The 27872-nt window shown below is 54.9% G+C and overlaps 1 protein-coding gene across 6 annotated transcripts; it reads left to right on the top strand.

Moving 5' to 3' along the window:
• The first annotated feature begins 535 nt into the window (after window positions 1-535).
• NR4A1 (nuclear receptor subfamily 4 group A member 1) lies at window positions 536-27510 on the top strand. Of its 6 annotated transcripts, none has more exons than XM_042246696.1 (9): window positions 536-2430; window positions 10806-10925; window positions 12292-12398; window positions 21821-22698; window positions 23510-23639; window positions 23958-24109; window positions 24447-24649; window positions 24734-24912; window positions 26697-27510. In XM_042246696.1, the coding sequence occupies exons 4-9, from the start codon at window positions 21823-21825 to the stop codon at window positions 26951-26953; spliced, it is 1797 nt and encodes a 598-aa protein (XP_042102630.1). In that variant the 5' UTR covers window positions 536-2430; window positions 10806-10925; window positions 12292-12398; window positions 21821-21822; the 3' UTR covers window positions 26954-27510. The 6 variants fall into 6 exon arrangements, with proteins under 6 accessions (XP_042102630.1, XP_027823095.1, XP_027823096.1 ...); XM_027967295.3 differs by lacking the exon at window positions 536-2430 and adding an exon at window positions 4558-4750; XM_027967294.2 differs by lacking the exon at window positions 10806-10925.
• Window positions 27511-27872: the final 362 nt, after the last annotated feature.

Genomic DNA, 27872 nt, shown 5'->3' with positions numbered 1-27872 from the left:
GCAGAGACAGGGACTGTGTCTGTTTTGTTCTTTGCTTTGTGTCCCCAGCGGGAGAGTCGTCCCCGATATTCACCACAGTACGGTTCAGTTTTCTCTGTATCTCTGTATTTATTTCTTCCCTCTTTCCAACTTGACCTAACTAACGTTTGCATCATTGCTTAGGTTCACTGACCTCCGAGAAGCAAGGACTAACTGGAAAGATAGCTCAAGAATTATAGGCGTTTATCCTTAATTACCCTCTAGTCCCCACAGGAATGGCCGGACCATATTTGAGATGGAAAGTCCCCAACCAGTTCCGCTACGGATTTCGGATTTCGGGGCCACTCTTTTTTCTCAGCCTGGAGGCACCCGCCCCCTACGCCCGCCGCCCTGCGCCATCCTGGCAAAGAAGTCTATTTGCATACATCAGACCCAAAGGCAGTGAACGCCCAATGGCTGATTTGCATGCGCTCGTGCTATTGGTTGGAAGGGCGGCACGGTAGCCAATGGTTTGCAGCGGTGTTTACCCAGCGGCGGGTCCGCGCTGCGGGGTGATGTAATGGAATCCTGGCTGGACCCGGCGCGGACTCCCTCCGGTCCGCTTGGTGACGTAGCGGCTTCCCCGGGCCCCACCCGACCCAACCCGGCCTGGCGCGGGGCATTACGGCCGCCCCCGGGAACACGGCGTGGGGCACAGCCGAGGCCGCAACGCTGCAGCGGAGCCCGGCCCTATTCCTTCGGGCCTGGCGTTCCGGTCCCGGCCCGGCGTTCCGGTCCCGGCCCCTCTGGGAGGGCCTGCTGGGCCAGATCTGATCTCTGGCAACGTGGAGAGAAATCTGGAAGCAGGCAGCAGAGGATTACCAAACTCGACTCCTCTGGGAATAGATTACCGGTCTCTCACTTCGTAAATCATCACGCAGTTTTGTAACGTTTTGCATTTGTTTACAACGAGCTTGTTTGATTTTGTAATTTAAAAAATAAGTTACAGAGGATTTGTTTGTTTTTAATAATAAAGAGCCTGGCTTGGATTTAGGGGAAATCTTGGTATTAATTCCAGCTCTGTCACTTCCAGCCTGGTGACTTTGGCCACTGTTTCCTGTTGGCCCTGACGGCCTTCCATGGCAACTAGGGAAGAGCAAATGTGGAGACACTTTTAAAAGCACCCAGCAGGGCACCTCCTCCTCCTTATGTCGTTCAGAGCATGTACTCCCATCTAGGTCACCCGTGGAAAGCCATGATCCCTGGGACAGCCCCTGAAAGGCCTGGTCTTTGTGTCCCCATTTTTTGCCCTTTAATTGCTCCTAAACGTGGGGAAGGGGTGGGGGGACCCCGGCCTGGTATTTCTCCATCCTCAGAGTGAGGAAGGGAACCACGAAGGGAATCCCCTCCACAGCCCCTCTCCTCATTGAGGGCTGGGACCTGGACAGGGGAGCCCCTTCAGGGCCCAAATGGTCTGGGGCACCCCCTGGACATCCTTTTACCCCCACCCCCAGTGGGTCAGGGTGGAGGTAAGGTGGAATGGTGTCTGTCTGACTGGGCAGAGTTGGGTTACTGGGTTCTGCTACTTTTGAGATGGAAGGGCATATGGGGAACACCACTAAGGGTTTGACTGTCCTGAGTCCTGGGGCTTTATGCCCCCAAGATCTCTACCCTGTCCCCACCCCATACCTGTGAACTTTGTGATCAATCTTTGTCCTCTATGGAATACTCTTCCTTCTCTCTGCCTTACCTGGTCCTGTCTGTCCCTTCACGCTGTGCCCATATTCTCTTCTGGCAGGGAGCTGTCTTGTGTCCTGCCTCCCCAGCTTTCTGTGGCAAGAGCTTGTCCTTCTCCCTTAGGAATTTCCCATTATGTGGGACAGCACTGGATGGGGTCTGTTTTCCCCTCTAGTCCTATCTCCTGAGCTGTGCAAAGAATTGCCCTTCTCTCCCCTCAGTTTTCCCCTGCAGTTTTCCCGTCTGCAGTGTGTGGTCTGTGGTAGTTCCTGAAACTTGTGTAGAAAGAGGAGAGCCTAACTTACGAAGAAAAGGAGCAAGATGGTGCATACAAATTTGAGTACTGGTCTGGGAGATGGAAGATGGGGGCTGTCGCCCTGGCTTGGCCACTGGCTAACTGGGTCAAGGAGACAAGAGGATTGAAATTTGCTGGACATCTGTCGTGACATCATGAGGTGACATCACCCTCATCTGTGCAGCTCAAGCCTCCAGATAAACATACTATCTGGAAAAGCCAGGGTGAGTACTTTGGATGTGCAGCTTGAAGATGAAGTCCCCAGCCCTGCCTTAACCCAAGTTCTTTTGTGTGGAAATGGCAGGTTTTCTACTGAGTCCCAGACTTGTTGCTGCATTTTTCTATCCGTACTATTAAAGATGCACTCTTCATGACAACTCTGTGAGATCGGTATGTTGTCATCCTTGTGTTTCCAATGAAGAAACGGAAGGCCAGAGAAGGTAAGTAATTGCCCTGAAGTCACATAGTTGGTAATAGTGGGGACCAGGGTCAGTCCCAGGCCTCTCGAACCTATGTTCCTTCAGCCACCTCAGTCAGCCACCACAAGTGACATGGGCATGTGTGTTTTAGCATTACATATTTTAATATATTTTTATTTCATTATAAAACAGGAGAGTATGTAATAAAGCCAAGTTGTGCTAAAGTATTTATAGAAGGGAGAGACCTCTGTGGGCTGGAATTCTTCATGGAAAAAGTGGTAACTCAGACTTTTAAAAAATTTTATTCTTCCTGTCCAAATAAATGTATTTCTCCTACACAGGCAAATATTTTTAAAATGTATTTCAAAAGTTAGAATTCTGGAAAAAGAAAAAGAGGAGGTGGGGGGTAGTGGCTTCTTTAAAAAGCCCATTTGGAAGGAACTCCTGGGGTAGGAAGGAGAGGAGAGGGGAAGGGGGAAGGAAAAAAATAGACTGATAGCCTCCCCCCCCCACACCTTGCATTTTTGAAGAATTGGTTTCTTTATCTCCATCTTGGCCTAGTATTTGAATCTGGGAAAGAAACATAAAGTTTCTGAGAAAGTGATTTTGCGACAAACCAGAGATCCTTGGGATCATTTTCAAAAGGAGGAAAAGAGACTTGTGAGTGCAGCAGGAGTTTAGGACAGGTCCAGGAAAGGATTTCTGGGGGTGGGCAGGAGGTGGGGAGAGGAATGTGGCCCCGGAATGAGGGCTGGGGGGTGGGGGAGCACGCGTGGGGCCTCTTCTGGAGAGTTTTGAATGCAGAAGAGATTCTTTGCTGCGTGGGGCTGGCCTGAATGCTGGGTTGACTAGCATGCTGATAATTTAAGTGGGCTCCAAACATGAGTACGGGCTGGTGGCTGTGACCACAGAGCCCAGGTCTGGTTCTGCCTGATAAGTGTCTCCCAGGGCCTTGCCTGCTTAGCAGCACTGGAGTAGACACCATAACCCCAGCCCCACTGCATCGGCCTTGGCCTGTCTCCCTGAACCAGCCCCTCCGAAGTGCGCTGCTGTTGGGAGACAAGGATTGATTTGCTCCAGACAAGTATAGTTCTCCCATTTCCAAAGAGTGTACCAATCACGTGGGAAAGAGAAACCTTCCAAGACTCTCACCCCAGGAAGGTTCTTACTGGGGAGAAGAGAGTGGGCCACTCAGGGCCTCCTGGCCACTGCAGGGGCCTCTGCATAAGTATCTCTTGCGCTAAGCACCTCTTGCACTAAGCAATTCTGTGGAATGGGAAAGTCAAGTTCCTAGAGGAAAGCAAGGAGAAAGTCACTATAAGGACCTGCTGTGTACAAGGCAGTCCCACAGTTGTTCAGTCCTCCTGACTCCTGATACCCAGAAAAGAATGATAATAGTATCATCCTTGTTTTATAGGTAAAGAAACAGGCTGAGAGGTGAAGTGACTTGCCCTAGGTCACACAGCAGTATGGGAGGAGCTGCCTCCGGAAATGCTTCTCTCCAAGAGAAATTTCATCTTTCCAGCAAGTGCTCTTTCTCTAAGCCGCCTTCTTGTGTGAATGCTGGACACCCTGCTGGCCGGGCCCCTTGCCCTTGTGGTGGCATGTAGGCCAAGCGAGGCTGGTGGGGGTGTCCGCGGTTCAGAGGGCCGGGGTCCTGTCCTATCGAAGCAGTCTAATTGCTGTGTGACTTTGGACCACTGCTGAGCCTCTCTGGGCCTCATTTTTTCCACCTCTTCCTCGGGGAAGCCCCGGGTAAATTTACTTAGAAGTCAGCTCTAGGTTTGCAGCCTCTGTCGGAAGGTGTTAGCAAGGCCACAGACGCTTCACCTGAAAAACAGCTCCCCCAACCCCGGCCACAGCCAGGCGGATTATGTAATGGGGTGTGCAGCGAGGGTTGGGGAGGGGGGCCCGCGGGGCGGGGCGCTCGCGGCTATTCCGGGCGCCGCTATTTTTAGCCCCATTGATGAGGCTGCGTCGGCCGCGCCGCCGGGATTCCGGAGACGTCAATGGGCGCGCGTCACGGTCCCCCGCCTGCCCGCCCGCCGGGGGAGGCGCGCCCAGGGCTGGGACGGCGGCGCGGGCGGCCGCGGGCTGCGGGGGCGGGGGGCGCGGCTGCGGCCGGAACTGCAGGGCGGGGGGCTGCCCGAGGGCTGGGGGCACGGGGCCGCGGCGGCAGGAGCGCTAGGCGGCGGCAGCACCGTGGGGGCCCGCGCGCCGTGCCCGCGACCCCCTGCCGCCCGGGCCATGGGCGCCCCCGCGCTGCTGAGCCGCTCCTCGCTGGTGGGGGCGCGACCCCGGAAGGCGGGGGCGGAGAGGCCAGCAGGGCGAGCCAGGCCAGGTGAGGGGGCCGGGGAGGAGGCACGGGGGTCCCGGGAGAGGCCCGGGAAGAGATGGGTCTGCATGGGTGCGCGTCGGGTGCCCGGGGCCGCGCTGGGAGTCCCGCTTGGAGACCAGGGTGATGAGGGTGGTGGGGGTCAGGGACTGGATTCCGGGAGGAACCAGCTAGCTCCGAGTCAGCCCCCGAGTGAGACGGCCAGCGCTTTCTCACACCAGCCCGCCAAGGGTGGGGTTTGGCCCGCGAGGGGTGCTGGAGGTGTCCAGGCCGGAGAAATTCCTTCCATTTACCCGTTGGCTGCAGGGAACGGGTTCCAGGAGTTCAGTCCGAGAGCTCGGCTGCCAGGACGCCGAGCCGGGAAAGGACCCCAGTGGCTCACTGCAACCCCTTCGTGGGTCACAGCAGAGAAACAGCCTGGAGAGGGTCTCGTGGAGTCAGGAACGGACCTGGGATTAGAAATGCTACAAAAGTGGCATTTACGGTGGTTTCCAACGAAATATAAATTTGGGTTGGGGGGTGTGCTGGGAAAAGGAAGGCTGGGAAGGAAGAGGTAGGTGGGTTCACAAGTTATGCCCAAAGCGTGCTGGTGGGGTAGGGGGTTGATAAGAGCCTGGTGGGAGGTTTCAGTGGTGGCTTCAGACATGTTCCTAAACCCTCTTGCTCCAAGTGACTTGGATGAAGACTTGAAAGGGAAGCCAGCCAACTCTTGGTATTGACCAAGAGCTGAGTGGAACAATGACAAGTGTATAGTACAATAAAGCCAAGATTCCAAGCGATGGCAGACAGGGGGAAGGATGGACCAAGCCCAACAGGATGAATGTGACTGATTGTTAATTTTAAGGCCTGTGCTGGAGTTTAGAAAATTAGCTGAGAAGTTTAGCCTAGCAACCCAGGCCCCAGAGCTTCCCACTTGCTCTCTGGTGTTGGCTATCAAACTGCTCTGTGCCCACCAAACGGGTCCAGGGAGGGAAGGGGGATGCCCAGGTTCTAATTCTGGCTTTGTCACTTAACTAGCTGGGTGACCTTGGGCAGGTTGCTTAACATTTCTGTGCCTTAGTTTCCTCCTTGTTAAAATGTTAATAATAATTGCTTCCTCATAGTGTGAGGTTAAAAAGAGTACATGGGTGTAAAGTGCTTAGTGATGTGTTTAACACATCAAAAAAAAGTGAAAGGGAAAGCGACTAATGCTCAGTGCCTCTGACTCTTTGCAATCCTATGGACTGTAGCCCACCAGACTTCTTTGTCCACGGAATTCTCAAGGCAAGAATACTAGAGTGGGTTGCCATTCCCTTCTCCAGGGGATCTTCCTGACCCTGGGATTAACCGGGGCCTCCTGCATTGCAGGCAGATTCTTTACTGTCTGAGCCACCAGGGAAGTTTCTTGGTGTTCAACAAATATGAACTGCTGTTGGTATTGTTGATAAGAGTAATATATCTACTTCTGGGTGGGGACATTAGCCAATGCAGAGTTTATGCTATCAGGAAGCCACCAGGGCTACAAAGGGTCTGTCATTCATGTCCTGTTGCAAGGAGTTTAGATAAGAAAAGTCTCAAATATGCCATAGGAGGGAGGATGAGTTATCAGATGGGCTTAGCTATGTAGGACTGGGATCCAGGGCTGGGGGCTGGACTCCATTGTGACTCAACATAAGGAAACACCCTCAGGCTTTGGGTATGCCCCCAGATAGAAGGGACACCTCCTTAACTGCAGTGTCAACCCTCCTCCCAGCCCAGTTCTGTTGCAGGCATGTGTTGAGTCCCCCTCTCCCACGTTCCACCAGTACTTACTGAGCACCTGTTAGTGCTGAGCTCAGGTTTAGGCACTGAACTCTGCAGTCACTGGGACACACGTGTAAACGAATGGCATTAGTCCTATGGAGATGATAAAAACAGATTAACGCTGCAGGGTGGGAGTGGAGGTGAAATGGGTTCACCAACCTGATTGATGAGAAGGAACTGGCCATACAGACATCACAGGCAGTGACTTTCCTGGCAGAGGAAACAGCCAGTGCACAGGCTCTGAGTGGGGAAACAGAGCCCATGAGGCTGGAGCACAGGGGGGAGTGGGCGCTGGAGCTGGGGACTGAAGTCTGGGCTGATGGTCCCATTTCTCTAGGGAGGGAGTCACTTTCTCCTCCTCTAAGCCCACTCAGCCCTCAGTTTGTCCTCTGCACAGTGCTGATTGTGACTGACCTTGATTCATTCCCCCACTGTAACCTCCTAGGGCCCACAGGTCTCGGTTTGCTCCTTGGATCTCCCAGTGTTCGTGGTTCACGATTTGGTTCACAGTAGGCCCTCAGTAAATGCTTGTGGAGGGACTGTGGATGTGGGACTGGAGATAAGATCAGATACCCGCTCTAAGATGTTTTGAATCACTTTCTGGGGAACCAACTGGATCTCTGACTCTGGCCCCTGTTCTCAGATATAAGTGGGGAAAACCCGGGCGCTCAGGTTGGGCTTGACTGTGATAGAAGGTGTTTGGCCTCCCTTACTCCTCAGCTGTGGGCTGGAAGGGAGAAAAGGGAAAGTTGGTGGGAGCCGGAGGGCTAGGGCCTGACTGCAGACCGTTTCTGGGGTATGGGAAGATGACAGTGTCATTCTGGGATGCAGGTGTAGGGCATGGGCTGGGCCAGGTTTGCAGCCTGCTTTTGCCTTCTGTTTTGGTTTTGCCCTTACAATTATACAGTGGAAGTGAGAAATAGACTCAAGGGATTAGATCTGATAGACAGAGTGCCTGATGAACTATGGACGGAGGTTCGTGACGTTGTACAGGAGACAGGGATCAAGACCATCCCCAAGAAAAAGAAATGCAAAAAGGCAAAATGGCTGTCTGAGGAGGCCTTACAAATAGCTGTGAAAAGAAGAGAAGCTAAAAGCAAAGGAGAAAAGGAAAGATATACCCATTTGAATGCAGAATTCCAAAGAATAGCAAGGAGAGATAAGAAAGACTTCCTCAGTGATCAGTGCAAAGAAATAGAGGGAAACAATAGAATGGGAAAGACTGGAGATCTCTTCAAGAAAATTAGAGCTACCAAGGGACCATTTCATGCAAAGACGGGCTCAATAAAGGACAGATATGGTATGGACCTAACAGAAGCAGAAGATATTAAGAAGAGGTGGCAAGAATACGCAGAAGAACTATACAAAAAAATCTTCATGACCCAGATAATCACAATGGTGTGATCACTCACCTAGAGCCAGACATCCTGGAATGTGAAGTCAAGTGGGCCTTAGGAAGCATCACTATGAACAAAGCTAGTGGAGGTGATGGCATTCCAGTTGAATTATTTCAAATCCTAAAAGATGATGCTGTGAAAGTGCTGCATTCAATATGCCAGCAAATCTGGAAAACTCTGCAGAGGCCACAATACTGGAAAAGGTCAGTTTTCATGCCAGTTCCAAAGAAAGGCAACACCAAAGAATGTTCAGACTACCACACAATTGCACTCATCTCACACTCTAGCAAAGTAATGCTCAAAATTCTCCAAGCCAGGCTTCAACAGTACGTGAACTGTGAACTTCCAGATGTTCAAGCTGGTTTTAGAGAAGGCAGAGGAGCCAGAGATCAAATTGCCAACATCTGTTGGATCATCGAAAAAGCAAGAGAGCTCCAGAAAAACATTTATTTCTGCTTTACTGATTATGATAAAACCTTTGACTGTGTGGATCACCGCAAACTCTGGAAAATTCTGAAAGAGATGGGAATATCAGACCACTTGACCTGCCCCTTGAGAAATCTGTATGCAGGTCAGGAAGCAACAGTTAGAACTGGACATGGAACAACAGACTGGTTCCAAATAGGAAAAGGAGTACGTCAAGGCTGTATATTGTCACCCTGCTTATTTAACTTCTATGCAGAGTGCATCATGAGAAACACTGGGCCGGATGAAGCACAAGCTGGAATCAAGATTGCCAGGAGAAATATCAATAACCTCAGATATGCAGATGATACCACCCTTATGGCGGAAAGTGCAGAAGAACTAAAGAGCCTCTTGATGAAAGTGAAAGAGGAGAGTGAAAAAGTTGGCTTAATGTTCAACATTCAGAAAACTAAAATCATGGCATCCAGTCCCATCACTTCATGGCAAATAGATGGGGAAACAGTGAAAACAGTGACAGACTATTTTTGGGGCTCCAAAATCACTGCAGATGTGATTGCAGCCATGAAATTAAAAGACGCTTACTCCCTGGAAGAAAAGTTATGACCAACCTAGACAGCATATTAAAAAGCAAAGACAGTATTTTGCCAACAAAGGTCCATCTAGTCAAGGCTATGGTTTTTCCTTGTATGTATCATGTATGGATGTGAGAGTTGGACTGTAAAGAAAGCTGAGCACCGAAAAGTTGATGCTTTTGAACTGTGGTGTTGGAGAAGACTCTTGAGAGTCCCTTGGACTGCAAGGAGATCCAACCAGTCCATCCTAAAAGAAATCAGTCCTGAATATTCATTGGAAGGACTGATGCTGAAGCTGAAACTCCAATACTTTGGCCATCTGATGCAAGGAACTGACTCATTGGAAAAGACCCTGATGCTGGGCAAGATGGTTGGATGGCATCACCTACTCAATGGACATGAGTTTGAGTAAACTGCAGGAATTGGCGATGGACTGGGAGGCCTGGTGTGGTGCAGTCCATGGGGCTGCAAAGAGTCGGACATGACTGAGCGACTGAACTGAACTGAACTTTGCCTTCTGTTTGGGGTTGGAAGCCCTCTGACTCATCCAGACTGCCTTCCTCTTCTTCATGCCCTGCTCCCCATTGTATGCCTAGGGTCATTGGAAGTGCTGGTAGCCCTGTAAGAGGAGAGTCTGGGTGCTTTGGGCCAGAGGAATGCCCCTTAGCCTATGGACCCCAGGACAGAAGTTAGAAGGGTAAAGGGGCTGTCACCTACCCTCTGGGACTTCCTCCTCATTTCCTCTACCACCCACCCTGGGAGCATCTACTTCTCTTTTCCTAGACTTCATCTCGGCCTGAAGGGCAGCCTGATAACTAGGGAAGATCCCACCTTGACTGGTCCTGCCCTCACCTTGGGGCCCAGTCAGGAAAGGAGAGGGCTGGTTAAAGGGAGGAAAAGGGTAGGTAAGAAGTGGGGTCTGGGTTGCCCTGGCTCAAGGCTCTGGCACCAGCAGGATCGGGGGAGAACTTGAAGAGTTTGGAGGAATGGCATGCACATCTGGTGTTGGAAGTAGATCCCAGGTTCACAGAAGGGGCTTGGAATAGGGACCAGGGTCTGGGGTTAGCTTTTATGTGTCTTCATTCTGTTCCTCCCAATAATAGTAGCACCTATGTGTATCCGGCACTAAGTCCTTTGCATGCGAAATCATTGTAAACCTGCTGATAACCTTACGGTTGTTAATTTTAGAAACGTCAATTACAGATAGTCATTTTCACAGATGAAGAACAGAGAAGTTATGTAACTTGCCCAAGGTTACAAATGAAGGAGCCAGGATTTGAACCCAGGCAACACTGATGCAGGGATCCATGCTCTTCACCACTCTTCCCTAAGCTGGATCTTCCTGTTTTGTGACTGGACTCCCCTCACAGAAGACTTCCTGAAAGTCCCCATTGCTCAGATGAGAAGGCTGGGCCTCCTAGAGCTAGGAGCATGGAGCCCTTGCCTTGTGGGGGCCTGTGAAGCTTTGGGGACCAAGTTGGAGTCCATTAAGGAGAGAGAGGTGTTCTGCTCTGTCCTCGCAGTAGCTCCCTTTTCTCTACCTCCAGCTGTCCTTTTGTGTACATCAAGGAGCTGAAAGCTGGGTTGACGTACCACCTGCTGCTGCACCCAGGAGTGGGGTGTAAGGTTGAGGGGCTGCTCCAGGGCCTGGAGATGCTCCAGACACCGTCAGCAGCTCCTGGCCACATGCCACGTTCCCGAGTGCTGTTCGCTTGGGGTGTGGGCCGCCAACCTCTGATGCCCAGCTCGGGGCACCTTGGGCTGGCCTGTCCTCCGTCGCGGCCTGGGTCCTGCCTCTGTCCCCATGTCTGTTTCTGGCTGCACTGTCTCCAGAGAATGGCCCTGCCGGCTGATTTCTCCTCTCTCACACGATTCCCTCTGTAGGCCTCCGCCATGGACAGAGGCCAGCCCCAGCCCCTCCCTGGTATTGGCCCCTTCTGCCAGGCCCCAAAGGTCCTAGGGATGGTCAACTGTTGCTTAAGTTCCATCGGTCCACCCAGAGTGGTAAGTGCCCTGCCGTTGCCCTTTGTATGCCCCTGGGGCCTCCTGAGTAGGTAGCTGGGGGGCCAAGGTGGGTGTAGGAGCTGCCTGAAGCGGATGTGGTTTGGGGGATGGAGAGGGAAGCCCTGCAGAGGTAGTAGGCGGCGCTGCTAGGCACGGGGAGATCTGATTTCTTTGGTAGTGGGGGTAGTGCGGGGGTGGGGAAGGGGGAAGCCTGGCTTTCCTAGCAGGACAGGCTTGGGGGGCCTCTGGGCCTGGGTGTCTTGGGGTTGTGGGGAGTGACGGCTGCCAGGGCAGCATGTGCCTGGTTCCAGGAAGTTGATGGGGTGAGGCCAGGGCTACCAGAGTCCTGATTACACCTTTACCCGAGAGAGCTGGAGTTCAGCTTGGTGCCCTGGACAGGGACCCTGGGATTCTCTTTTTCCTTCCCCAGAACTGAGGGCCATCTCTGAGCAGCAGCCCCCTCTCAGCCATCTCTGAGAGACCCTCCCGGGTGAACTGGGAGCTGGCTCAGTATCCCTGCTGGAACCCCAAACACTGTTGCCTCATGTGGCGTTGGTGTTCAGGGTCCAGAGAGTCTAGAAAGGTGGCTGGGGTGCAGAGGACAGGGTGTCTAGCCCTCCAAGCCTGCAGAGAAGGAGGGACAGCCCTGGGAAGCAGGGCCTCCTGTGCTGGGGGCTGGGCTGGGCGTGCACCTGGCCCCCTGATGGCAGCAGGTGCTGGGCCACCGACCTCGCCCGGGGCGGGCAGAGGAGTCACTGTAAATGGATGAGGCAGGTGTTCCTGGTCAGCCGGAGGTCTGGATGCGGGAAGCGCGTGAGTGAAGATGACAGCAGCGGGCCGGGTGACTTTCCCTCCGCTCAGCCCCCACCTCCGCCCTCAGCTCTGACTTGGCTTCCTGAGTGCCCGGCCTTCCCTCTGGGTACACAGTGGCTCCTGTGGGCAGAATTCCTCGCATTCAGTCTGTTGTCTGGATGAGGGAGGTGATTGGGTGGAATTCCCATGCCAAATATGCCGCCAGGGGCACCCTGAGGGGCTGCCAGGGGGGCCCCATGAGCACTAGAGCTGCTGGTCTTGTGACGTGGGCACCTGTCTGCCAGGCCCGGGCATGGGCCCAGGGTCACGCTCACGCCGGGGCTCCCGTCAGCTGACTATTTTGGGCTCTCGCTGACCCGGGCCAAAGTCAGGCCTCAGCCAAGAGGGCTCCGAGGCAGCTCCCCCGTCCCCAGAGGCCGGCTCTGGTTTCAGCTATATAAACAGAGGAGAACACGCTGCCGTGGAGGCCGCTCCGCGTCCTAAGCCCACTCAGCTGGTGCACGGCCGCGGCCGGCAGGACAGGCTGACTGGGCGGTCACGTTTCTTCCCGCAGGGCTCCTCAAGGCCACCAGGAAGAGGTCCCAACCAGCCCTGGGAGTCTCCCTCGGTGCAGTTGTCCACGACCTCTGAAAATCAAAGCAGGTCGTGTGGAGGAAGCTGGTGAGTCTTAGGAATGGCAAACCCAAGGCGCTGGGGCTGGGCCATTTGGATCTCTTTTCATCATGACTGTCTGAGTTGTGGTTTCTTTGGCCTCAAGAGGAGGGCTGGAGGGGGAAACAAGGGTGGTCAGTCCTCTCAAGGAATGAGAGTGAAAGCTTGACGGCCCTGGGATGGTGGGACTTGGACCACATTGTGGTTGAGAACCAGGAGAGGTGGAAGTCTCCTTCCTCAGAGATCTGCAACAGGCTCTTCAGTCCTCCTCTCCTGTTGACCCGGCCTGGATAGGGCACTGGTCTGCTCAGGCTGGGGAGGGATTCTGGAGAGAGCTGGTTATCAGGCAGGTCCCTCAGCACTGGTCCCTGGGTAAGGCCCCCGGCCCCCTCGCTGGTTGGGACTTGGGATCTGAACCCATAGACTGATGTCTCTGAGCCCTCGGCCCTTGCCCTGCCCTCCTAGCCTGGCTTCCCGGCTGCTTGGGTGCCTGAGAAGCAGGGCTGGAGCAAGGCTTGGAGGAGCTGCCAACCAGCTTGCCACAAACACGTTCCCCGGGAGCCAGGCCAGGGGCTTGGGCCGGCGTGGAACAAGCGGAGCTTCTTACGTGGGAGGCTCCGTGCTCTCCTTCTTGGTTCTCGAAAAAAAAATTTTTTTTCCCTTTCTGAACGTGAGTCTCTAAACGAATCCAGAGCCTGTGACTAAAAATACTTTAACAATAGGAAAATGCATCAGTCTTTCCGGCTGGGACTCGTTATCAGAGGGTTTTTATTTTGGAATTTGAAATTTTGCCCAAGGAGGCTGGGTGGAGACCTTGGGCAGGGGCAGGAGAACTTGGTGGGTTGTTGATGTTCTGCAAGGTGGTGGGAGACCCTCCAAGGGTGGGGGAGAGAGGAGCTGGCCAGGATCTGAGCAACCTGAGGGGATGGAAGGAGAACTGAGGAGGGTGCAAATGAGGCGTGGGCCAGCTTTTCCCAAGGAACTCCGTGATCTTGTCTGTGTTTTTCAGTTCTGTCTGGATGTTCTTCCTGAAGGCTGGTCTTGTTCTTTTATGCTGTATGTTGATTCCTTCTGGCCTGAGAGGGGGCTGAGGGTGGAGAAATTACTTGACTGAAAATGACCTCTGTGGAGAGAGATCTGATCTCCTTAATTAACCAGCTATCTTCAGAGTATCAATTGAGCACTTGCTGCATGCAGTCTGGAATTTTCCTGGTGCTGGGTGGAGCTCCATCTCTGGACATACTCTCATTTCCTTTTACTCAGCCCTGGAGGGGAGAGGCAGGGCAGGGGTACTGTTTGTCTCCGATTCTTGGAGGAGAAGGGTGCGGGGCCCCCTAGTCGAGCTGATGGCCCTGGTGTCTCCTTTCTGGGCTTGCCACAGGATCCTGCTCTAGAGCCCAGGTCCCCAGACAACGCTCCCATTTCACTGTGGAGCCTCCCCCTTCTGTCAGTGAATTCTTACAGCACCAGCACTTGTGATGTTGTCAGCATTGGGCAGATGAGGAAACGCTCTGGGAGAGGGCAAGGGACTGGCCCGGGTCACACACCAGGCTTGTTGGCTCCTGGTCAAAGATGCATCTGAGAGTTCCTGTATCTTTTGCCCTGTTGGGGGCTGGGTGAGATGTGGAGAGCGGTGGCTGACCTGTGTGTCCTTGGGAGCCAGTTTTCCCATAGGGAACAACACGCCTGGTCATGGCAGGGCCTGGGCCAGGGCCAGGAGATCAGGCCTGGGCCTTACCCCACATCCCCAGTTCCCAGAACCGTCCGTGGCAGCCCCTTGGGGCAGTAGGCAGCGCTTCCCTGCCCACAGAGCAAATCCCCCTACTTGATGCTGGGGCAGGAAGAGGAAGTGGCTGGGTCAGGCCTGGTGATGGGTCCTGGGGCTCAGGAGGGGAAGCTCGGGGTAGGGGGTGGGGAGGAGGCAAAGCTCACTCCTTCTGCCCACCCCCCGGGAAGGGTGTGGAGGCCCATGGGTGGGGATGGTCTTGGTGAAAGTAGGACAAGTTCCTGCCCTTTGCTCAGCAGGGGTGGGAGCCAGCCTGACTGCGTGTGTGTTGGGAGGGGGGGCAGTGTGGGAAAGGGGCAGTGCAGTTCCACTTCCTCCATCTCCTGTTCCCCCACTGTCTTGACTAAGGGACGATGGTGCACTCTGGCTGCCCACTGGGGCCTGCCCTGGGCTACGTACTGTTTGAGGATGCCTCCTGCCAAGGTAGGGGAGACAGGGCCTTGCTTTCATGTTCACACGTTGGTTGCAGGGAGGGATGGTCTGAGCACATAAGTCTGTGGGCCGCAAAGGATTTGACAAGCAGGGACCAGGGCCTAGCTGAGCGATTCAGAAAACACTGGGAGAGATCTTTCTCGTGCTAGATACTGTGGGCTCTCCTAACCGTAGCTATGCTAAGTCTGTGTTGATAGAACAAATACATGAGAAACAACCCCTGTTTCTCTGTGATTTCAGTAAATGCCAGCAGCATCTGCATCCATTTGAATCGATGTATCTCTCCCATTTAGACATGATTATTTGGGCCTCCCTGGTGGATCAGATGGTAAAGAATATGCCTGCAATGTAGGAGACCTGGGTTCTATCCCTGGGTTGGGAAGATTGCATGGAGGAGGGCATGGCAACCCACTCCAGTATTCTTGCCTGGAGAATTCTATGGACAGAGGAGCCTGGCAGGTTACAGTCCATGGGGTCACAAAGAGTCAGACACAACTGAGCACATTTTGTAAATAAACACTTTATTTCTGAGAGTATAACATACATACAAAAAAGCACACAAACCATAGATGTGAAATCTTGAGAGTGTATAGTTTAATGACTTTTTCATAGTGAAGACACCCAGGTGACCATCATTCAGACCAGGAACTGGGATGCCTCCAGTTTCCTGCAGAGACCTCCTCGTAGGCACTGCTGTTTTCAGTTTGCAGGCCATGTGTGTACCTGGCTCTGTGGTTAGACTTATGAGACTCATGGCTCACGGGGTCAGAAGCCACAGCTCTGGAGTTCAGAGTTGAGGGCAGTGGGTCCAGCATAGAGCTGGGAGTTAGCAGGGGTGGGGGTGGGTGGGGGTTCTGATTCCTGGCCACTAAGCCTCCATCTCCTCATTTATAAAATGCAGGTGGTAATTCCCAGGCAAGAGTACTGGAGTGGATTGCCATTTCCTTCTCCAAGGGATCTTCCCAACCCAGGGATTGAACCCAGGTCTCCCACGTTGCAGACAGACACTTTAACGTCTGAGCCACCAGGGAAGTCCTGATTCCTAGAAGATTAGGGAGAGGGTGAAATGGAAGAATCCGTGCAGTGTCCTAAGCCAAGGTCTGACCCTTCACTGGTATTCCCTACTCCTCACACCCCCAAATCTTCTGGTGAGAAGGTACTTATTATTACAAGTCAGGCTGATCCAGGAGGGTGGCATGAGCTGAAGTCTTAGAAGGTCGGTGGGATTAGAGTAGAAGGAACAATGTGCCCAGTGGGTGGTGGGAAAGTTGAAGCCCAAGGTCTTTGTACTGGGGCAGTGGGGGGCCCGGTGCTGGTGGCACGGCGCTTGTGCCGGGCTGTGGGCACCTGACCTTGGGCAGCTCTCTCTGGTCTCCAGCATGACATCTTCCCCTGCCCTTCCCGTGTTATCCTGGCCCTGCCTTACTTTCTGGTCCTCACTTCAAAGTTGTGGATACCTCTCCTCCCATGGTTATTACCTGTCCCTTTCCACTCCTTATTTCCCCTACAATGAGCTGTTCACTCTGACCTTGCTTATCTTAATGGCTGGACTTAGTCAGGTCCCTTGGAGTCTCCATCTGGCCTTGGACCAGCTTATGCTCTAGGCCTCCCAAAGTTTGCATCTGTTACGCCTTTTCAAGAGTTCCGCCTTAGTTGGATTCTACTAAGAGTCTCTGGATTTGGAGCCCAAGGCCACCCTCCCTGGAGGGCATCTGGCCGGCAGGGATGAAGCTCAAGGACCCCCAGTCCCTCTCCCTTTTGCTTTGGCTAGGTGCTCCTGGCTGTGTTCCTATAGAAGGACTCTGGCCTTTTCTCCTTACTTATTTTCAGAGTGTAATGTGTTCTGAGACCCCAGCATCCCCTGCCTCCACAAGCATGGCCAGGTGGCAGCTGCTCTTGCCTCTCCCACCCTCTGCCTTTGGGACAGCAAGATTACTGTCTCCAAACCAGGTGGGGCCTGGGCTGCTGGCACAGCTCTGGAGGCTAGATGCTTAGATGTGGAGATGTAGGCTCGGAACCTGGACTGCTGCTTACCACGCTTGAGTTCCCTGAGGCTCCTGGGTCGACTTTCCCATGTAGGGAAAGTAGGGAAGGTCTGTGTTGCTTTTTACAAATGGAAAGTGGTGGGGTGAATAGGGCTCAAGGCTGCTGATTCAGCTTTCAAAGAGACGTTAAGGCTGCAGCTAATACACCTGTTTTTGTTTTGTGTTTTGGTGGTGAGGTTTGGAGGGAAGAACATTGACCAAAAGTAATCAACTTTTGCTACCATACTAGAATTGTTTTCTTTTCTGAGGAAGGCCCTGCTGGGGTGGGTGGGGAGGGGGGCTAGGTGGGGAAACCAGCCTGTGACATGACTGGATTGGTTTCACCAGCCCAGACTTGCCTGTGCTTCTGAGCAAGGTGCAGCTCTTCTGGGCGCCCTTGGGTCCTAATCTGCAAAATGGGAACACATGAATTATATTAGTGGTTTCAAAGCAGGTTTAAGCTGTGGAATTCGTGTTTTTCCCAAGTAATATCTCAATGCAAAAGCCTAAGACAAAAACAAAACTTTGGTTAAAGATCATCCTGTCCACACTTTACCTTCATGAAGGTGGCCTTGAAGGGTGTTTGGAAGACCATTTAACAAAGGCCTGTCTGTGTTGAGAGCGTATGCTGTGATGAGGGAGCTATGCTAGGTTCTGACTGAAAGATACTGATGTTACTACATGGAGCCTGCTCCATCTGTCGTGGACTGTAGGGTGTGAAGAGGAGACAGATGGTGAAGGGGCAGGTTCTTGGTGGGTGTGGGCAGGGAGAAGGGCAAGTCACTGGCTTCACTCAGATGCTCTGGTGCCTTCAGATGCCAGCGAGGCACGGGCCATGGCTGCAAAAGGAACAGAGGAGCCAAGATTCTGGATTTTGGTTCCAAATTCAAAATATGATTTCAGAAGAAAGTGAAAAGTAGCGCATGAGGCTTCAAAAGCAGAGATTGGTGGTGGGCAAGGAGTGCAGAGACAGCAGATGGAAGAGAATGGGTGATGTTGGAGAGCAGAGTGTGGGAAACCTGAGAGGGAGGTGAGAATGGAAGTGAGGAGCAGGAAGTGCCTCAAGGGTAGAGGGAAGTGCCGCGGGGTGACCAGGGGAAGCGAGAGTGGCGTCCTTGGTCACAGGCTCAGTGTGGACAGGGGGAGGGAAGGGGCTCCTTCTCCTAAATATTAGCCTTTTTATCTTCCTGTCTTACTGAAGGTGTTGGCTCTCCAGACTTGGGGCACCCCAGGGAGGTGAGGGGTGACAGCCCCATCTAGAGAAGGCTCCAGCCACCTGCAGCCTGGCCTGTGCCCTGGTGTACATGAAAGACACACTGCCTGCAGGTGCTGGAGGTGAGGTGGGAGGAAGGGATCCCCTAGAGATGTAGGCAGGCTCCACCCCAGTGTGCCACCACCTTGCTCTGTGACCTTGAGCAAGTGTCATTGTTTCTCTGAGCCCTTTTATTTATAAAATGGGGAAGAGTCGGCACAAATTCGATAACATTTCTCAGGCTCCACCCGGTTCTGAAATTCGGTAATTTCCCAATTAGAGAGAGGAGAGTGGTGAGAAATCTCGTTCAGCTGTGAAGCACAGCATTGGCCTGTCTCGGGCCTGGCGAATCCCTGCCCTCTAGAAGATACTTTGCATAAGAAATTGGGGGGAGGGAGTAGGGAGTAAGTGTGTCTGTGTGATGGTGGGGTGCTGTGGTGTCTGATGTCCCTAGAAGGGAGTGTATCTGTGTGGTGGGTGGTGTCAGACGTCCCTGGCCAACCTCTCAACCTGAGACCCTGCTGGTTCCCCCGGAACGCGTCCCTGAGTTGCTCAGCCCAAGGCCTGCCCGGGGCCGCCCAGCCGGGCAGTGGCACCCCAAGCCAGCAGGGAAGGCTGGGGAAGGTGCAGAGGCGGAGCCAGGCGCAGTCGTGGCTCCCAGGAGCACCCGGAGGGTGAAGCCGGGGAAGCCCCGCGGCCTCGGAGCTAGAGCGCCCTCTTCTCGGGCTCTGGCCCTTGGGCCTGTTTTCTGCTCCGGGGACCGGGGTCTTGGGGCCGGCCAGCGGAGCCTTGCGAGTCCGCGAGCTGCTATTTTTAGCCGGCGCAGCGGGCGCGAGGGGGCTATTTATAGATCAAACAATCCGCGCTCCCTGCGTCAATGGAACCCCGCGTGCGTCACGCGCACAGACATTCCAGGCCCCCCCTCTCGCCCCGCCCCCTCGGGCTCCCCGGCCCCGCGCCTCCCTCTGGCCGCCTCCCGCCGGAACCGCGCCGCCCCCCGCGCCCTTGTATGGCCAAAGCTCGCCGGGCCGCGTGCGTCAGTGGCGCCCCCGCCCCTCCCCGTGCGTCATGGAGCGCTTAAGAGCAGGGTCCGGCGCGGCCGGGAGTCCCAGTAGTGGAGGCTGCGAAAGTTGGGGGAGTGTGCAAGACAGCGGGAGCGTACGCGGGACCAGGCTGCGACTTGGAGCGCCGGTCCCGGTCCGGGCAGGGGGAGCAGAAGCCAGCCGGGTAGGTGCCCCCTGGAAAGTGTGCATCTCAGCGGGGCTCTCCGTTTTGGTTTTGTGGCGGGGAGGGGCGGGGGGATGTTGTATGAAGGAGATGAGTGTTTTCGAGAACCGAATGTTTTGGGGTTAGCATGAAGGAGGGCGAGTATAGGCTGCAACCCTGGCTTGGGGGTTAGGGGTTGGAACGGGATAAAAACCCAGATGGGACTGGAGTCTACTGGGTGCTGTGTGTGTGTGTGTTGGGGAGGCGGGGGTCTGTGCAAGGTGGAAGCCACAGAGTTCAGTTGGTGCCTGCAGTGGGGACTCGTTCAGTAGGAGGCTGTCTAGAGTTCAGTCTCCCCAGGTCCCTTAGTTGGCACAGGGCGCCCAGGAGTTAGTTGCTGCTGGGGGTCTCAGTACAGTGCAGGGAAAGGTGCACAGAGTTTGGGGCTGCTGGGATCTGACTCCTTCCAGGATTGGATTTCCAAAAGGGTCTCTTAGCTTGTCAGCTCACTCCTATACCCCTAGTTGTTTTCTTAACACTTATTCTTAATGCTGTGGGTTAGTTTCTAGGGTTCCCCGGTTGGAAGTTTCTGCCTGAACTATCTTAGGAGAGGTCTGGATTGTCCAAGCAAATAGCTTAACATTGGCGACTGAACTGTGGAGGGGGTGCTGCTGTGTGTTGGAATAAAAGAGGCTTCTTACGGCAGAGCACAGTCTCTGGAAGCATAGGGAAGATTGCTTTTTAACGTAGCTTGAATCTGTGTGTGTGTGAGAGAGAGAGGTGGAAAGCTTCGTCCTTGGGGATCCTTGATTGAAGTTGATGTTGGAGTCTCCGGTGGGGTACCACCTGGAGGATCCCTCTCCCCAATCTCTGTCGGATCAGACAGGTAGGGTGCAGCCTGAGGCTTGTTTAGCACAACAGGTGCAAACCACATTGTTGCCAAGACCTGCCTGTAGCCGGATTCTCCTTGCTCCTTCCTTCAACCCCGCCTCTTCCTTCGCCTTGTGTCCCTGCCAAAGGCTGGATGGAGGTCCATATCTTGTGTGATTGAGTACCTGCGTGAAGGCAGGAGTGGGGGTAGATTGGTGGGGGTTGATCCGGATGTGGGACTTCCAAGTGGAGAAACGGGATTTGAATAAGGCTGGAGTGCCCAGCCCAGTCCTTCGTAGCTGCTGCCTCTTACACTCCACCCCAGAGCCTTCCCTGCCAGGCTGTCGTAGCGCGGACAGACGGGGCCAGCCTTTGCTCTTGCAGGTACTTTATGCCTATGGATGGGCGCCGCTGGTTGGTGAGGCCAGAGTGTCTAAGGGCTCTTGTCTGGGTTGGTTGTGGGAGTGTCAGGACAGGGGTGGAGCTGCCCTGTCCAGGGCCCAAGAAGGCGGGAGAAAGCCTATTACGGGAGAACTCCCCAGGCTCTTGGCCAGGAGGTAATGCCAGCTTTTGCCCCCTTCTGCTGTCCCCTTTGATTATGGCACTCCCTGTTTCAGCTTGCTTTCTTCCCCAGCCTTCCTCCCTGACTGATGAGGCCAGGGTCACGGAGACAAAGCAAGCAAGTAGGATGAGAGCCTCCTCTCTGCGTTAGCTTTTGACTTGTCTGTGAACTTAAAGATTCCCCCCGAATGATTCTGTCTGCTCCTTCAGATTCCTCCAGATTTGAGGGGGTGTAAATCCCCTTTGTCTGAGCTCCTGGGTTCTTCAGGGCACAGAACTGTTTAGTGGAGGGACCCAGACTTCCATCACCCCCAGCAGGCTTCTCCTCTGCCCTACACAGCCCCTCAAGTAGTCTGCTAGACTCTGAGTGCTCTCGTAAAAATAATAGGGGGAGATGCTGCGGGAAAGCAGAGAAGTTCCTTTTCAGGACTCGAAGTCCAGGGGCTGCTCTCCCCACCACACTCTCCTTTCTAGCATATGGCCTTTAAAGGTCTGGAGCCCGGTTACCTGATCCCTTGGGGTACTGGGGAAGGAGGCCGAGCTCCTTTCTTCTTTGCTTCTGGGAGCATCACAGGCAATGTAGAGTGGGTGCCCATCCCCAGATGGCAGGACTAGGGTGCGTGTGGGATCTACAGCCTTTGCTCAGTATGTAGGGTGAGGGTGGGGTTGGGGATGGCGGTAGGGACAGGCTAATTGCTGTCTAGGCTGCTTTCATAGGCAACTGGGCCTTCACTCTCAGCTCCTCTTCCATTTGCAGGATGTTGTTCATCAGCTCAGGCACTGTGGGGGGAGAAGAGGTGGGGTTTTGCAGAGGCTGAGCCACGCCTGGGAATATTCCCAGAAGTGCCAGGTTGGAGGAATGGCATATCTGCTCCCAGGACTGGGCTCTGGCTTTGCCTGGCTGCCTCTCCCACCCACCCTTCTTCCAGCCCCCACCCGCGCCTTACCCAGTTAGGGAGAAGCAGGGGGCTGGACGAACACAGCTTTCCCCTGTTCCAGCAGAGAAATGCTGGCTACATGCCCTCCCTGGGGTTCCCAGGCTGCCCGGGGTGTGGTTGGCCTTCCGACTTGAGCCCACCCTTGCCCGGGGACTTTGTGACATAGACGCTGAGATGGTGCCCAGGCCAGGTGCCAGGATTCCTGGGTTCTGTTGTGGGCCGTGGCCCTAGCGCCTCAGTGTCCCATGCCTGGCTGGGAGTCCTGCCTCCTGGCTGCTCAGGGACCTGTACCTAGAGATCAGGCTTCAGGCCTCTCTTACTGACTTCCCCCTCCCCCCAACTTTGGTCTCTTCCCTCTCCAGAGATGCCCTGTATCCAAGCCCAGTATGGGACACCAGCACCGAGCCCAGGACCCCGTGACCACCTGGCAGGCGACCTCCTGACCCCCGAGCTCAGCAAGCCCACCATGGACCTGGCCAGCCCCGAGGCGGCCCCCGCTCTCCCTACTGCCTTGCCCAGCTTCAGCACCTTCATGGACGGCTACACAGGGGAGTTTGACACCTTCCTCTACCAACTGCCGGGCACGGCCCAGCCGTGCTCCTCGGCCTCCTCCTCAGCCTCCTCCACATCCTCATCGTCAGCCACCTCCCCAGCCTCTGCTTCCTTCAAGTTCGAGGACTTCCAGGTGTACGGCTGCTACCCTGGCACGCTGAGTGGCCCCCTGGACGAGACCCTGTCCTCCAGCGGCTCTGACTACTATGGCAGTCCCTGCTCTGCACCGTCACCATCCACGCCCAGCTTCCAGCCGCCCCAGCTCTCTCCCTGGGATGGCTCCTTCGGCCCCTTCTCGCCAAGCCAGACTTATGAAGGCCTGCGGGCATGGACAGAGCAGCTGCCCAAGGCTTCTGGGCACCCCCAGCCACCGGCCTTCTTTTCCTTCAGCCCTCCCCCCGGCCCCAGTCCCAGCCTGGCACCAAGCCCCCTGAAGCTGTTCCCCTCACAGGCCGCCCACCAGCTGGGGGAGGGAGAGAGCTATTCCATGCCAACAGCGTTCCCAGGCCTGGTGCCCACTTCTCCCCACCTTGATGGCTCAGGGAGGCTGGACGCACCCGTGACCTCTGCCAAGGCCCGGAGTGGGGCTCCGGGTGGAAGCGAGGGCCGCTGTGCTGTGTGTGGGGACAATGCTTCCTGCCAGCATTATGGTGTCCGCACCTGTGAGGGCTGCAAAGGCTTCTTCAAGGTACTGGGCTGCCCTGGGTGTAGCTTTTTATGAGAAGTGGGGCAGGCTCTCTCACCCCAGCAGGCTTTGTGATGGCTTCACTTGGGTTCTCTTTCCAACAGGTCTGCTCTTTAGGAAGAGGGCATGCTTGGCCCGGTGGGCTGCCATCCTAGGAGCAGGGACCTGGGACCTTTCATGCTGACACTGGGGTGGGGGAGAGATGGAGGGAGGGGTAAGAGTGGGGCAGAGGGTGCAGGCTGCGGGGTTACCCAGGAGGGGGAGTTTCTGTGGCCAGCCTCTGGTTTTCCTCTGTCTGGCCTCCCCCTACTCAAGGTCCTGGTGGGAAGGGGGGGCCCAGGCACTCCTGTTCCTGGCACGAGATGAAAGGGTCCGAGGAGAGGGCTTGGTGCTGGAGGGCTGGGGGTGGACTTGGGAACAGGCTGTGTGTTTGTCCCAGCGCTGGGTGCCTGCCTCCCTGCCCGGCCCCACCCCCGGCCCCTCAGCCCTCTCGTGTCTGCCTCAGGGAAGGGGCAGGCGGACACAGGCATGTTAAGAAGTGTCAGTGTCTGGGCTGCTGGGGAGCCCCTCGCCCCTCATCCTGCGTCCTGAGGATATGGCTGAACCCTCCGCCAGTGTCCCCAAGACTTTTTTTCTTCCTCCCCCAACCCATCCATCTTATCCTCCCCTGCCACCCAAATGTTAGAAAAATAGTTGTGAACAGAGAGTGCTTTTGTCTGCGATGGCAGTAGGATCTGGACCGTCCCCTCCCCTGGCCCCCCCACCCCACCCCACCCCACGCTCTGACAGCCTGTTCCGTGTTGCCCCCCCCCAGCGCACAGTGCAGAAAAATGCCAAGTACATCTGCCTGGCTAACAAGGACTGCCCTGTGGACAAGAGGCGGCGAAACCGCTGCCAGTTCTGCCGCTTCCAGAAGTGCCTGGCCGTGGGCATGGTGAAGGAAGGTGGGTGGTTGGGACAGGCCCCGAGGGACAGAGGTGGGCCAGAGCAGGGTGGGGCACGCAGATGCCCCCCCCTCTGCCCCAGACATCTGTCCTGGTGGGCCACAGGGGAGGGTGTGCCTGGGCCTTCTGTCCTCCCCCGCCTCCAGTCCACCTGCCTGCCTTGTGAGAGCGGAGATCGTTGCAGGGTCCCCTGGGTTCTCGGGGGCTCTAGCTCCTCATACTTGGGTGTGCTTCTAGCACCGGGGTGCACAGCTTGGGCTGGGAGTCCCTTCCCTGGGCCCCTTTCTCCCTGCCTCACTCCAGCCCTTTTCTCTGTAGTTGTCCGGACAGACAGCCTGAAAGGACGGCGGGGTCGGCTCCCTTCAAAGCCCAAGCAGCCCCCAGAAACCTCCCCAGCCCACCTACTCACCTCCCTGGTCCGGGCGCACCTGGACTCAGGGCCCAGCACTTCTAAACTGGACTACTCCAAGGTGAGGCCCTGCCCAGCCCACATTCGGCACTTCCTATATATGAGAAAAGCTACCCGCCCAGCCCCCAGTTCCACAGACTGAAAAGAGGATTGGCCCCTCTAGGCTGACCAGATGGAAAAATGTACCCCTCTGGGCAGTGGCCAATTAGAAAAAAATGTGCTTCTTCCAGCAGCCTCGGCTCTGGGTTAATAGGCAAGAGTTGGCAAGCAAGTGTGGGCGGGATCTCGGCTCCGTTCTCACCCTTGGGATCTGGCATCCCGGAGCGTGACGCGGCTGTACGCGGCCGCCTGAGTGTGGGGCGCTTTCTGGGGTCTGACCCCGTTGGACCACCTGCCAGTTCCAGGAGCTGGCGCTGCCCCACTTCGGGAAAGAGGATGCTGGGGACGTGCAGCAGTTCTACGACCTGCTCTCGGGTTCCCTGGAGGTGATCCGCAAGTGGGCCGAGAAAATCCCTGGCTTTGCTGAACTGTCTCCCGGAGACCAGGACCTGCTGCTGGAGTCTGCCTTTTTGGAGCTCTTTATCCTCCGTCTGGCCTACCGGTGAGTGTCCCACTGTGTGCTCAGCCCTTGGCCGGCGCCCTGCCCTCCAGCCCCTCTAACGGCTGTCTGCACCCAACCTGCCAGGTCTAAACCAGCCGAGGGGAAGCTCATCTTCTGCTCAGGCCTGGTGCTGCACCGCCTGCAATGTGCCCGTGGCTTCGGGGACTGGATCGACAGCATCTTGGCCTTCTCTCGCTCCCTGCACAGCTTGGTGGTAGACATCCCTGCCTTCGCCTGCCTCTCCGCGCTTGTCCTCATCACAGGTGGGAGGCCGGTCCCCAGACCCAGGGAGATGGGGAGGGCCTGAGGGCCTGGCTCTGGATGTACCAGCATCTGGTGTTTCCTGGGCCCCCTGCATTGTGGAGTGAGGGTGACAAGATGCAGAGAGGGCAGACGTGGCTCAGGGCAGTGCAGTTGGTGGTTGGCAGAGCCGGGTTTCAGGCCTAGCTGTGGCTGACGGCAAACCATCAGCCTCTGACGGAGCCCAGACTACTCAAGGTCCTAACTGTGTAGGTGTCAGGTGTGACCTAAAGTTTGTTTTTTTTAAATCTTACTGAATCATGTTGCATGGAAATTATCACACAATGTACGCACACAAACAACACACAGGTCAAGAAACAGACATGGGGCTTCCCTGGTGCCTCAGTGGTAGAGAATCCACCTGCCAACGCAGGAGACACGGGTTCAATCCCTGATCTGGGAGAGTCCCACATGCTGCGGAACACCTACGCCTACGCGCGTGTGCCTTAACTACTGAGCCTGTGCTTTAGAGCCCAGGAATCACAACTGTTGAAGCTCATGAGCTGCAACTGTTGAAACCCTCCTGCTCTAAAGCTTGTACTCCAAATAAGACAAGACCTACAATGAGAAACCTGTGCACCGTAACTAGAGAGTAGCCCCTGCTCGTTGCAACTGGAGAAGGCCCACGGAGCAACAGAGACCCAGCACAGCCAACAACAAATAAATAAATAAAGTTATATTTAAAAAAAGAAACAGCCATGACCAGTACCTCAGAGCCCTTCCTTGTGCCTGCTTTTTAGTCATTAGCTGCCCGAAGGGTAGCTACCATCTTGACTGCTAACAGCACTGATTAGCTCTGCTGGTTGTGTACTTCATGTGAATATGTAAATGTAATTCTGCAAGATAGGAGTTTTTGGCATTAAATGTGTAGGCTTTCAGGTCTTTATTTGTTAAAGCACCAGAATCTGCCCCATCTCTTTCTCTCCGGGATCTTTTGTTGTGGTGCAAAGACTCTCTAGTTATGGTACATGAGCTACAGAGCACATGGGCCTTGATAGTTGAGGCATGCGGGATCTTGGTTCCCCTACCAGGGAGCAAACCCCTGTCCCCTGCGTTGCAAGGTGGATTTAAGTTAAGTTTCACAAGGCTACATAGGACCAAAAAACTGTAGGACAGAATCAGAGGTACTTTCGGCTACAGAAAGAGCACTGGGTTTTGAGGCCTGCTTTCTCTGGAGGTGACATCTGTAATGCTGCTACACAAACCCAGGGTTTCTCACAGTAGTCTGGGGTGTTAGTCGCTTAGTCATGTCCAGCTCTTTGCAACCCCATGGACTGTAGCCTGCCAAGCTCCTCTGTCCATGGAATTTTCCAGGCAAGAATACTGGAATGGGTAGCCGTTCCCTTCTCCAGGGGATCTTCCTGACACAGGGATCAAACTCCGGTCTCCTGCATTGCAGGCGGATTCTTTACCATCTGGGATGGGGGGAACCAGAAACCAAAAAAACAATACCGGGCTAGTCAGTGAAACCTGCTTAAGGTTTTATTTCCTTTTTGTGACCTTAGGCAAGTCTTGTAACCTCTCTGGGCCTCACTTTGTCCCTTGGAAGATGAGGATGATGAGCATTGCTGCCTTGCTGGGCTTCTAGTGGGGCTCCTCTGCTTGCGTGGGGTGCAGAGGGGGCATGGGAGATGATCAGTAGCAGCAGCTCCAGAGACCTGGGGGCAGCCAACTCTGCAGGGGGGAGAGGGTCGTCCGGTTCCGGGCAGGGCGTCTAACCCCACACCTTGCCCCCCCTCTGCCGCAGACCGGCACGGGCTGCAGGAGCCTCGCCGGGTAGAGGAGCTGCAGAACCGCATTGCCAGCTGCCTGAAGGAGCACGTCTCGGCCGAGGCGGGTGAGCCCCAGCCGGCCAGCTGCCTGTCACGCCTGCTGGGCAAGCTGCCCGAGCTGCGGACCCTGTGCACCCAGGGCTTGCAGCGCATCTTCTACCTCAAGCTGGAGGACTTGGTGCCCCCTCCACCCATCGTCGACAAGATCTTTATGGACACTCTGCCCTTCTGACCCTGGCCCGGGAACATGTGCGCACTCAGTGTGCACGCTCATAATGCCACCCCACGTGCCTTTAGCCCATGGCCCACGGACCCCCGGAGCATCACCCCGGCCTGGGCCTGAGCTGCAGACTGGCTGCCCCTCCCCCTTGTTCTCTGGGAGGTCAGCAGGGAGCTCATGGCCTCGGGGAGAGGGATGCATTCACAGGGGTGACCCTTACTTTTTGTCTTACCCCCCGAGCCCAGCCCTGGTCTTCATGTTTTTGTAAGATAAACCGTTTTTAACACACACACACCGCCATGCTGTAAATAAGCCGAATGCTGCTGTAAATACAGGAAGGAAGAGGTTGAGGTGGGAGTGGGGGTTGGGAGGGAGGAATGGGCCCCCACCAGCCGCCTCCTACTTGCTCTCTTGCCGCCCTCCTTCCACATGTACATAGACTCATTCTAGGAGGAAGACAAATGACAGATTCTGACATTTATATTTGTGTATTTTCCTGGATTTATAGTATGTGACTTTTCTGATTAATATATTTAATATATTGAATAAAAAATAGACATGTAGCTGAAGCTGAGATCTTCTCTCTGGCACCCTCTACCCATACCACCCACCCCCAAAACAGCATAATAGAGACAGAGGTGGCTCCTGTAAGTCTTTATTTTTGGGCAACCCGTGTCAGGTGGCATATGGGAGCTTAGTTCCCTGACCAGGAATCGAATCCACACCCGCTACAGTGGAAGTGCAGAGTCCCAACCACTGCACCACCAAGGAAGTCCCTAGCTCCCATAAATCTTGCATGTTGCCAACTTGGCTAACAGGCCTCAGTTTACTCATTTATAAAAGGTGAAAGTAATGACACCTGCTTCATGGGGTTGTTAGGCAAAGCACTCAGACTAGTTTCTGACATGGAGAAAGCCTCTGGTGAACAGGC

The sequence above is a fragment of the Ovis aries genome, chromosome 3 (genome assembly GCF_016772045.2).
Source record: "Ovis aries strain OAR_USU_Benz2616 breed Rambouillet chromosome 3, ARS-UI_Ramb_v3.0, whole genome shotgun sequence".
Taxonomy (NCBI): Eukaryota; Metazoa; Chordata; class Mammalia; order Artiodactyla; family Bovidae; genus Ovis; species Ovis aries.
Note: the sequence above shows the minus strand (reverse complement) of the source record. Positions and strands in the feature narration are given on the sequence as shown.